We start from the raw sequence: 11,455 nt of genomic DNA, 5'->3' as shown, positions 1-11,455 counted from the left end.
GGTGGATCTAAGCCCGGACAGGTCAAGGTGGATCTAGGTCTGCACAGGTCAAGGTGGATCTAGGCCCACAAAGGTCAAGCTGGATCTAGGCCCGCACAGGTCTGGATGGAACTAAGCCCGCACAGGTTGAAGTAAATCTAGGCCCACATAGGTCAAGTCAAGCGGAACGTGAGCTCGCTTTGTCAGGTGCAGTCGTCAGACTGCGAGAGAACGCTACGAATGTGTCATGAAAACATACACACCTCCAGACTTCACACGCTTGTGCCCCACTGGCCAGAGTCATGCCTTATCGAGTCGTAAACAACGCAGTTATAAGCTGTTGCATTTTAAAGTAGCCTTGCAAACATGCATCTCGCAAAAAAACCATCATCCAAACGCTGTCTCTGCCCCATGATTCCTCTAATTCCGCGGCTGCAAGGAAGCGACGGACGTGAGTAACCTCACTCTTTTAAAGACGTCAAAAAGACCTTTGCGCAACCATTCCTAGCGCAAGGTTCGTTACCATAATCTCGCAGGGCCTCCAGTTCCCGCCTGAGGTGACAGGTGCGCTCAGCATTGAGGCTACGCTCCGGCTTGTGACACAAAAAACACATGAACAACGAAAAAGAAATCCGACTGGCATCCTTCCACGGCGTCTATTCGATCAATGCTAAGAAAACTGTCGTAGTTTTCTCCATCCTAAAACAAGTCCAAAAACATTGACAAGGGAACGATCATACAACACCGGGCATTCGGCGTAACTTCCCACTTCCTGGCATCCACGCGAGCATGGCCCGAGAGTTCCGCAACACTGCGTCCACTGAGACCTTCCGAGAACCATCGACACTGCACCTACTGGGACCTTCCGAGAACCATCGACGCTGCACCTACTGGGACCTTCTGAGAACCATCAACGGACGTCAGTGGCTCCATGAAGCGCAGGAGGCCACTCGATGGTCACCTCTGAACCTGAGTCAAGCGGGGCGAGAGAGGCGGTTCTCTCTGGATGACATCACCGGTACGTACTATTTTCGACAGCATGGTATGAGTCGCAGAGCATGCCTTGTTATAGACCCATAGAACTAAACAAAATCACTGTAGGTTTGATAGGTCAACAAAGCACGACAACACAAAGCAAGCGTCTGTCCACATCCGTGCGAACGCGTCTGTCTTGTCCAGTCTTAACACAACTGGCGTGCTGGCTGTAGCCGGTCCCAAGCCGACGTCCCTGAAGTTGGCCGCTGCCTGACGTCACATTATCGCTGACGCCTGGTGAGCGGCAGGCACCCGCCCACCAGACCCCCCGGGCGGCCAGGCAGCCCCTCCCCTCCCCGGACATGAGGTCGGCGCACACGCCACGGCGTGACGTGCCGCGTGCTATCGGCGTGGCCGTCAGCTGGCGGGCCGGCCGACGGCGCCGGCCGCTCCGGAGCCGGTCAGCTGACCGGCCCGTGGGCGTCAGCTGACCGGCTCGGCGGCCGCCGGACACGGCGCCGCGCCGGGCGCCCCTCCGATCGCCGCAGGGCGCCGAGGGTCGGTCACCGGTTGACGCCAGCTGACTGCTCCTGGCAGGCTCAGGTAACGTCTTGCTCTGCTGGGTCAGATGACGCTGTGGGCTGCCGTCAGCCGGTGTCGGTTTCCTTCCGTTCTGCGTTGGTAAGCTTCAGCCATTGCCTCAGGCGTACACGATGGCTTACCACGCGGTCCCCTGTCCTGTCTGAACGGCGTCTGGCCTCTCCATTGACTGGTCTAGCCGGCGTCTGTCTGGTCCACTTCTCCGCTTCTGCGCTACTGTACGGTGTTGTCTACTTCCGCACAGTATTGTGTGCTGGCATATCTGGTCGCACGTCGCTTCAGCGCTGTCGTGTTTCTTCCGGTTCGTCTCGTCTGTTTTCTTGTCCTTTCCACCCAAAAAAATCCTCCAGACCGCTGTCTCAACCAGTCTGACCGTTGTCACAACCAATCTGTCCGATGGTCTTCTGAAACTGTGTCCTACTCTGTCATGTATTTCGTCTGGCCAGTCTGTCTACCCCAATTAGCTGGTTCTACCTTTCTGTTTTGCTTGGTCAGCCGTCAGTTTCATCCGTAGTCCTCTCTCGTCAGTTTCCTTGCGCATTTCTGCTAACCTACGCCGTTTGGTTTGCTGTCCTGCTGCGATCTGACGTCTGCTCTGCAGCCGTGCCCACTGCCGTCCCACTCTGTCCAGTTCGTAGGCCGCAACTCACGCGCTCCCCCGCGGTCGCTCTGTCGTCCGCGCTCATTCGTCTTCGTCGTGCAGCTGGTAGATGGCAGGCGGAGCGGTGTTACCGATAGATGGCGGGTGGAGCGTCAGCTAGACAGCGTTGCCGATGTACTTGGCCAGTGCGCGGTAGACGCTGTTGGCGGTGAGCGGGCACTTGGCGTAGGTCGTGGCGCAGTTGGCGCCTGATCGGCCCGCCTTAGTAGCCTCCTGTAGCGACGTCCCGTCCAACCACGAGTTGATGTACGAGTTGCTGTGGAGCGGAAAACGGCGGGTCGGTGAGGACACGCACAGCTGCCACCACTCATCAACCAAAGGCTATGACAAAAAAATATGTAGAGTGAGGCAATACACGAATCAGATAACACGCATAGATGTCTAATTAAGTAATTAGAAACCCAGCAGGACCAACTTTGCTGCGCCGTGAATACTGTCTCCCCAACGGCCCTGATTTATGCACTTCTCGCACAACTCCTTCCAGCTCCCAAGTCGTGGGTCCTGCTCTCCCGGTTGTTCCCCGTCGCAAAACAGTCCTGGCAATGCCGTCCAGCCGTCCCGTCACACCACTGACCTGGCAATGCCGTCCAGCCGTCCCCGTCACACCACTGACCTGGTGATACCGTCCAGCCGTCCCCGTCATACCACTGCCCTGGCGATACCGTCCAGCCGTCCCCGTCACACCACTGCCCTGGCAATGCCGTTCAGCCGTCCCCGTCACACCACTGACCTGGCAATGCCGTCCAGCCGTCCCCGTCACACCACTGACCTGGTGATACCGTCCAGCCGTCCCCGTCACACCACTGCCCTGGCAATGCCGTCCAGCCGTCCCCGTCGCACCACTGCCCTGGCGATACCGTCCAGCCGTCCCCGTCACACCACTGACCTGGCGATACCGTCCAGCCGTCCCCGTCACACCACTGCCCTGGCAATGCCGTCCAGCCGTCCCCGTCACACCACTGACCTGGCGATGCCGTCCAGGATGAGGTCCTTGGAGCCGGCGCGACCCTCCTTGACGCTGGTGGCCGCCTCGCGCACGTACGTGCACACGCCGCGCTGCATGCAGGCGGTGGAGTCGATGTCGTATTTCTGCAGGGCCTCGTCTAGCCGGGCCATCAGGGTGGGCGCCTCCGCGTCACCGCCTGCCGCGTGACGTCACAGGTGCCAGCTTAGAACGGGCAGATGAAGCCGTCCGGATATGTGAGGAGCCATTACATGGACGGGGGCTCAAACAACAATGGAGACGTGTAGCTAGAGCGAACAGCGCGGTTGAACTCGACGGGCAGAGAAAGACAGACAGAGATAGACAAAGAAACGACAGATATATTTACTCATACAGGTTTACTTCATGGGGACAAATGCGTGCGTGCAGTATGTACAGAGTGCCGATGCGAGGCAATGTAGCCCTGAATCGCCCGCACCAATTTCAACTGTGGCGCCCGGGAGCGTTCGGTCACAGCGTTACGCTTGCCATCCTGTCTGGTGGAATGTCGGCGTCACCAGCCGGCGAAGTCGATGTCAGCGTCACCAGCCGGCGGAGTCGATGTCAGCGTCACCAGCCGGCGGAAGGCCGCCTGCAGTTCTAGTCGCCCGTGAGCAGAGTCCAGCACCGAACCAAACGCCGGGACTGGCGTAACCCTGTCCCACGTGTGCACTCAGACCGGCCGGACGTCGCTGAGGTCAAACGTCATCGCCGTTCGTCGCGCCATGCACCGGGGACCCGTCCTTGCAGCGTGTGGCGACAGCCGTCAAGCGGCATTCGAGGAGCCGTTCCGCAGAATAGGTCAGGTCACAGGTCAAACCCAGTCCGCCGTGGGCTACGGCTACCAACGCCCCATGTCCATTGTCCACGCGGTCCCCCGAAGCAGCTGCCTCACAGAAGTCGCCACGGTCAGAGAAAAACAACAGCTGTAATCACAGTTTCCCAACAATTCCCTCGATACGGAAACGAGAGCGATTGTGCAACGAGGGAACGTCTCTCCATTGTCGACACCATTTTGTGCCGGCTCGAGCCCAACGGACGCGGCCGGGCGGCGCCGAGAGGGCGACAAAACAGGCGCGCCGCGCGGCCGGGTCACGCGACGCGGCCCGCGGCCACGACACGTGACCGCCGCCGGCTCCATTGGCGGAACTGAGCGGGCGGCACCGGACAACAATGGCCGACAGCGCCCTCGAAAGTGAAAGGGGCGGCGCCGGCGCCTGCCGCGTGACCGCGGGGCGGGCGCCGACCGGCCGTGTGCCCCGCGGCGACAGCTGGGGAGTGACGGTCAGCGGCCAGGCGGCCCGGCGCCGGACCACGCACCGGCTGTCGCTGACGTCACCGCCGCGCACAAAACACCGGTGCGGAGCGCACGCCAGCGTCACGAGGGCCGCGCCGTTACCGTCTCGTTAGCACGTCGTCACTATGGGTCGGGGATGTCGGGCATGCAGCACACGAGAACGTGTCAAGGTGTGTTCATGTCCCTGTCACCCGTGCAGCTGATCTGTAGATCTCAAAAGGTGTAGGGGATGACGACAGCTCGCAACATGACGGATGTTCCTGTCCTTGCTCGCCACCCGTGCAGTTGATCTGTAGAGCCCTAGGAGTGCAGGGTATGGCGACAGCTCGCGACAAGACAGGCTTAAGTACAAGAGCATCTCGCAAAGTGCTACCAGAAGACATATTTCCTGCGACGTGGGGGACAGGAACCAGTGCAACAGAGATCACTTGGCCCAAATTCCTGGAAACTCTGCACACCCGACAGGGCCGACGACGGAGATTGTACATGTTAGATTTGCCCCATGAATTCTACTGATTGTTGTTTTGTTGACAGCATCCAGACCCAACATCAACATCAACGTCTGCAACTTGCTGGAGCAGACACTTCCACGGGCTCGGTGAAATCATGGTAGATGTATATTAAAAATAATGGGTAATGGACTAGGCTGGGGAGCTGTTAGAGCAATTAACGGGTGTAGGGCACGATTATGAATACGGCTATGCGCACGGGCTTCCAGAACTAACGCGTAAATACCTCGAGAAATGACGCAAGATATTACTCGGCGCGCTTTTTCGGTCATAGCTGCCCTCACGTGATCTTCGAAGTTATCAAAATAGAAAGAGCAAATCTATATTAAAGCACCCGTAATCTTCTTCACAATCTACAACGGAAGCCTGGCGGTTGGATGTGGTGGTGACCAAAATCCCTCACCTAACAAGTGCGGCTCGGCAAACAAAACGCTTAGGGTTTTGTTTGCAGAACGTCTCTACTCCAAAGCACTGCCCCAATGATATTTTACCACGACCTATGCCAATAGGACGCCGGTGGCAGCGTCTGTAGCTGCCAAATGCGGATTATGTCGGATGTCAGCTGCTCCAAAATGGTAGATAAGAGACAGACTATGCTGGCATGAGCGATGGGGCTGCCAGCGTAACAGACGACGCTGCGCTACTTCCAGAGCCTTGGCATACATGGACCGGCCGTCCAGCTGTACAGCCAGTACAGCTCGTCCCAGGAGGCTTCGGCCCGAGCCCGTCCAACTGTACAGGCAGTCCAGCTCGTCCCAGGAGGCGCCGGCCCGGACCCGTCCACCTGTATAGCCAGTCCAGCTCGTCCCAGGAGGCTCCGGCCCGAGCCCGTCCAGCTGTACAGGCGGCCCGGTTCGTCCCAGGAGGCTCCGGCCCGAGCCCGTCCACCTGTATAGCCAGTCCAGCTCGTCCCAGGAGGCTCCGGCCCGAGCCCGTCCAGCTGTACAGGCGGCCCGGTTCGTCCCAGGAGGCTCCGGCCCGAGCCCGTCCAGCTGTACAGGCGGCCCGGTTCGTCCCAGGAGGCTCCGGCCCGAGCCCGTCCACCTGTATAGCCAGTCCAGCTCGTCCCAGGAGGCTCCGGCCCGAGCCCGTCCAGCTGTACAGGCGGCCCGGTTCGTCCCAGGAGGCTCCGGCCCGAGCCCGTCCAGCTGTATAGCCAGTCCAGCTCGTCCCAGGAGGCTCCGGCCCGAGCCCGTCCAGCTGTACAGGCGGCCCGGTTCGTCCCAGGAGGCTCCGGCCCGAGCCCGTCCACCTGTATAGCCAGTCCAGCTCGTCCCAGGAGGCTCCGGCCCGAGCCCGTCCAGCTGTACAGGCGGCCCGGTTCGTCCCAGGAGGCTCCGGCCCGAGCCCGTCCAGGTGTATAGCCAGTCCAGCTCGTCCCAGGAGGCTCCGGCCCGAGCCCGTCCACCTGTACAGCCAGTCCAGCTCGAGCCCGCCCAGTCCGCCGCCCCACTCACCGTCGTCGGCCCTGCCGTAGTTGCTGAGGTTGAGGTAGCTGGGCAGGTTGCCGCCCGACACCTTGGAGGCCAGCCAGGGGATGATAACGACAGCAGCGAGCAGCACCACGCCCAGTGCCACCAGACTGGGCCAGTTGACCTGCAGTAGCGACGACCAGTCCGTGTACTGGCCGAGCAGCGAGCCGAGGGGCACCGACAGGAAGGGCACCGTGAAATGGAGCCCCAGCTGTGGACAGAGCAGCACAAAGGCCGTGTGAGCCCGCCGCGCCCCAGACAGACTTCCCGTGAGCTGCGGACGGGGCGGGGGTGGGGGTGGGGGTAAGGGGGGGGGAGCACCAGCGTGCTGTCCTGATGACGGCGAGAAGACGGCGACACCGAGTAGGCGCCCGCAGTCGATGCAGGAGGGAGCCAGGGAACGGCAGAGCGGAGGCCGAGGATCGGAGCGCCGGGAGACGGAGTGCAGGAGGAGGAAGGAAGGAACCAGGGGAGGGCTGGGCGGAGATCCAGGATCACAGCGCAGTGAGATGGACTGCAGGACGAGGAAGGAAGGGATGAGGGATGGGCAGAGCTAGACCGGTTATGTTGAGGGCTGCCCAGGGTGGCCGTGAAGAATATATAAATCGGATCGCGACTGAGAAGGAACTCCCATGGCAATGAAGGACAGCTGCGTTCTAAGAGTCGCTTCTTATGAAGAAGGAGACAAGGGCAAGCGAAGGAGGAGACGCAGGGCCTCAGGAGGCGGTGCGCGGGAGTTGGGCCCGATGGATAGCAGCTGCAAGCGGTGCTCGGTGTCCAGGCAGCGTGCTCGGCCCGCTCAGCCCGGGCCATGACGGCCGTACCGGCCGCTGCGGCGCCGACCTCCCCCGAGCGGCGCGGGCCGAAGGAAGGCAGCGTGCTCGGCCGGCTTCGTCCGGGCCATGCCGGCGTACCGGCCGTTGCGGCGCCGACCTCCCCCGAGCGGCGTAGGCCGAAGGAAGGCAACTCGGCCGCCAGGTCGTCCAGCAGCAAACGACGCAGGATGCGCAGCAGCTCGACTAGCGCGATCAGCGCCGAGCCCAGTAGCGACAGCTTGCCCAGCAGCTTGGGCGTCAGCAGCCGGTGCGTCAGCCGGCGCAGCGCGTCCAGCAGCCGGCACCAGGGCTTGCCGGCCCCTGGTGCTTTGAGTCGCCCCGGCCGCAGAGCCCGGCTCTGACCCCGCCGCCGGCTGGAGGCGCTCTGGCCGTGGTCTGACGCCATCTGAAGTGGAGTTGGCGCCAGCGCTGAGGGTCGTATATCCTGCTGCCGTGATGTCTTCCAGCCAAGGGACGCTGATGAGCCTTGTGCTAGACAGAGCCTGCCCTCAGCGTTGTCCAGGCGCACATGGTCACACCCATAAGCGCTGTCAACAGCGCTTTAAGACAACATGCGTAAAATGTGTTTTTGAATTAAGGGAAAAGTATCTTTCGGTGAGCATGCATGAGAACCAAATAAAGGAATACGAAAGTAAATAACCCGATTATTCAGCGGCGCCAAGAGACAAGACGTTTTTTTTCTCAATAAAGCAGCGTGTGGGGCCAAAGCCCTGCTCTCGAGATCATACAAAGGAATCACACGCCAGTGCCGGTCTACAACAGGACGTGCCTCGGGTTAAGGCCCCACCTTTCGTTCCTCACCGACTATCGAGCTGCACCTATTCAGGACAGTGTTTGTGTATGAGCACAATCCAAGACATGCTGTAATGATCGCAGGGTGACATTTAAGACTTTGCGATGCGCGTAGCGACATTTAAGGGTCACATTTATATCCAATCTATCAGCACGCAACTTAGTATGAAAAGGCGATGCCGGCCCGAATTCGGCTCTTTACTATCCTGTTGCGTGCTATTTATGGGCGTCATGCATCAGCGACAGCAAAAATCGCAGCAGCAGCGGAAAATCAGTGCAACGAGTTTATGCAACTCGGCACATCTAGAAACATTCGCGCATGCGCAGCGCCGGCGCCCGTCTCCGCCCCGGCGAAAGCGGCGGGGGCCTACCTGCAGATCCTGGTTGGTTGTGGACAGGCCAAAGAAGCGTGCCGTCTCATTGCCCCGCACGGAGGTGGCTGTCTCGGCGCCATCCTCCAGGTACGGACTGTAGTCAGTCTGTCGGCACAGCACGGCTGGTCTCAGCAGCCGGGCCACCGGTGGCGCTGGCGCACTCGACCCGGCTCTTCAGACGGCCCTGTCTCTAGCGCAGGGCTCTCTAGCGCAGAGGTCTCAGAGCCCAGGCAAGTGCAGCGCAGCAGGCAAGATCAGCAAGCTCGGTGCTAGTGAATCAGGCTCAGAAAGTCTGATTGCCTTGTGACTCTTCTGAAAGCCATGGTTCTGCCTGTCGCCCGATGGTACTGGACAATGCCAATACCGTACGAAATGCAGAAAATTAACTCCACAAATGCTTAACAGGGACGAAAATTGCGCCTTTTCGTCGATACCCAAAAAGGAAGTGTTTGCAATCAGAGAGAGGCGGCCTCTGACCTCGATTCTGCTGGGGGCCTCCGTGTACACTGGGATTGGGGAAGAAGATTTGCTCCCCTGGTCCTTCACAAAACCGGCGGCGCCGGCACGCGGGTGGTTGGCATACTTCTGAGCGTAGTACTCGGCGCTGAAAAATGACACCAACACGTCACCCAGGTCCGGGAATTTCAATTACACCATTACGCCTAGCCTAACTACCATGGGTTGCCAGGTAGCTTAGGCATAAGCTGCAATAACAACACTTTGTTATGCCTACATAAGAAACGTCCAAGTCAACGTCCAAGGCTGCAAGGCTAGAACGGATAGCAGTGCCATATACGTGACGACAACGTTCGATAGTTCGAATAGTGCCATATACGTGACGACTTACCTCAGATGACGGGTGCATTTGCCCTCGGATTGAGGATGTTAGTTGACCGCCACACCCGCACCGAATCATGATGTAATACTTCCCAGCACAATTTGTGCCGAACACACACACACACACACACACACACACACACACACACACACACACACACACACACACACACACACACACACACACACACACACACACACACACACACACACACACACACACACACACACACACACACACACACACACACACACACACACACACACACACACACACACACACACACATACGCACACACACACACACACACACACACACACACACACACACACACACACACACACACACACACACACACATACGCACACACACGCGCACACACACGGGTCGCCGCCTCATCTCCACAAGCGATACCAAGAACACCACGCGTCTCAGTGGGACTTACCGCTGGTCGCCCATCTTGGCTGAGCGCGGTATCTGCTGGCTGATGAGGGGGTTGGCCGTCGCCTCCGCGCTGACCTGGCGTGCTAGCGCCAGCAGACCCAACGCGGCTAACAGACGCATCTTGGCAGTGAAAATGAAATAGGCTGCGACGACGTTAGAAACTGAAAGGCAGCGAACGGTGGCTTAGAATGCAGCTGGCTACTGTGCGATAGTGGTGGCAAACTTATCTACCCCTCCCTGCTTTCTCAAACGCGTTTGATTATTCAAGCTGTTAAATTGCTGGGTACATCATACAATTGTAACTAGACGATGGAGGCACCACGAGAAGCCCAGCAGTCAGACGACTCTCCATACGACGCTGAGCTCTGAGCCGATAGGCTGCCCGGTTTGTCACCAGCAGTCAGACGACTCTACATACGACGCTGAGTTCTGAGCCGATAGGCTGCCCGGTTTGTCACCAGCAGTCAGACGACTCTACATACGACGCTGAGTTCTGAGCCGATAGGCTGCCCGGTTTGTCACCAGCAGTCAGACGACTCTACATACGACGCTGAGTTCTGAGCCGATAGGCTGCCCGGTTTGTCACCAGCAGTCAGACGACTCTACATACGACGCTGAGCTCTGAGCCGATAGGCTGCCCGGTTTGTCATATCCTTGACGCAATTTCACTCCCTGCTAGCTAGCCCTGGCCCCCCTGACCACCCCTCCATAAAATGGATCGATTCTGAGCTATTTAAGTAATTCATATATTAATATGAATTGAATGGACATGCTACGAAATAGCACCTTATTACACCGCATCGGAATTACTAACTATGACGGGGTCAGAAATTGTCAAAGAATATATTATTTATATTGTAAATACCGTTATACGAAATTTTAGGTTAAATACAATTTTATTTTGAACAGGACTGACGTGCGACAGCTTCATTCAGATTATTTTAGGAAATATTTCGTCACGCTGAGTTGGAATCGATTGCATCCCAGATTTGTGACAAGGCGGATTGGCAAATACATTCGATTTTACACAGGAAGATCCGATTGGTCCGGCTACAGCAACAGTCGCACGTGACGACCTCTGCCGCCTGGTGTCGGCACCACTCACCGATCTGTCCTGCGCGTACCCGGCGGCGCAGACAATGCCCGAATGTCCTGCGTGTGTGCCCGGGGGACGCGCTCTGACCTGGCCCGCGGCAGAATGGTCGGCCGGCCGGCCCGCCCCGCCTATATCAACGCGGTTCGGCTCGGCCGACGCGCCACCTTTCCATTTCGGCGCCATTGTTCGAGGTCGAGCCGGACTCTTCTCTGATGTCACAGGTGTGCTAACGTCACGAGCCGGCGGCGCAGCCAGTGGTGCGCGCCGGCACTGGTCCTGGCCAGGACAGTACCGGTCCTGCCCGGCCGGGTGAGCCGAGCCCCCCTCCCCCACACACGCACCCTGGCAGGGTGATGGTGTCCGCCCTGACAGGGTAAGCCTGCCCGTCCTCATGGCAGGATAATCCAAGCCATTCCGGACGGGGTGAACCGAGCCCTCTTCTGACAAGGTAAACTGAGGCCCCCCCCCCCCCCCCTGGCAGGGCAAACCAAGACCTCCCCTGATAGGATGAACCGAGACCTGCTCTAATAGGGTAAACCGAGACCACCCACGAAAGGGTAAATCGAGATCTCCCCTGACGGGGGAGACCGAGTACTCCCT

At 58.9% G+C, this 11,455-nt stretch overlaps 1 protein-coding gene across 1 annotated transcript; it reads right to left on the bottom strand.

Moving 5' to 3' along the window:
- Positions 1–1,489: 1,489 nt before the first annotated feature.
- LOC119093634 (uncharacterized) lies at positions 1,490–10,946 on the bottom strand. The gene is made up of 7 exons (XM_037216625.1): positions 10,865–10,946; positions 9,761–9,920; positions 8,955–9,081; positions 8,475–8,582; positions 6,461–6,686; positions 3,180–3,357; positions 1,490–2,471 (listed from the first exon to the last, which is right to left on the bottom strand). Exons 2-7 carry the CDS (start codon positions 9,877–9,879, stop codon positions 2,312–2,314), a joined length of 918 nt encoding a protein of 305 aa, XP_037072520.1. The 5' UTR covers positions 9,880–9,920; positions 10,865–10,946; the 3' UTR covers positions 1,490–2,311.
- Positions 10,947–11,455: the final 509 nt, after the last annotated feature.

This window comes from Pollicipes pollicipes, unplaced genomic scaffold (assembly GCF_011947565.3).
Source record: "Pollicipes pollicipes isolate AB1234 unplaced genomic scaffold, Ppol_2.1 Scaffold_4002;HRSCAF=4701_pilon_pilon_pilon, whole genome shotgun sequence".
In the NCBI taxonomy this organism is placed as follows: domain Eukaryota; kingdom Metazoa; phylum Arthropoda; class Thecostraca; order Pollicipedomorpha; family Pollicipedidae; genus Pollicipes; species Pollicipes pollicipes.
The sequence above is the reverse complement of the archived record's forward strand: the minus strand, read 5'-3'. Positions and strand labels throughout refer to the sequence as shown.

Excerpts from the sequence above, each read along its gene's own strand:
- LOC119093634 (XM_037216625.1), bottom strand. The coding sequence starts at position 9,879 with ATGCGTCTGTTAGCCGCGTTGGGTCTGCTGGCGCTAGCACGCCAGGTC. Across the intron at positions 9,082-9,760 it reads GCCAAGATGGGCGACCAGCG|CGCCGAGTACTACGCTCAGA; the intron begins GTAAGTCCCACT and ends GTCATTTTTCAG. Across the intron at positions 8,583-8,954 it reads AGGCCCCCAGCAGAATCGAG|ACTGACTACAGTCCGTACCT; the intron begins GTCAGAGGCCGC and ends CTGTGCCGACAG.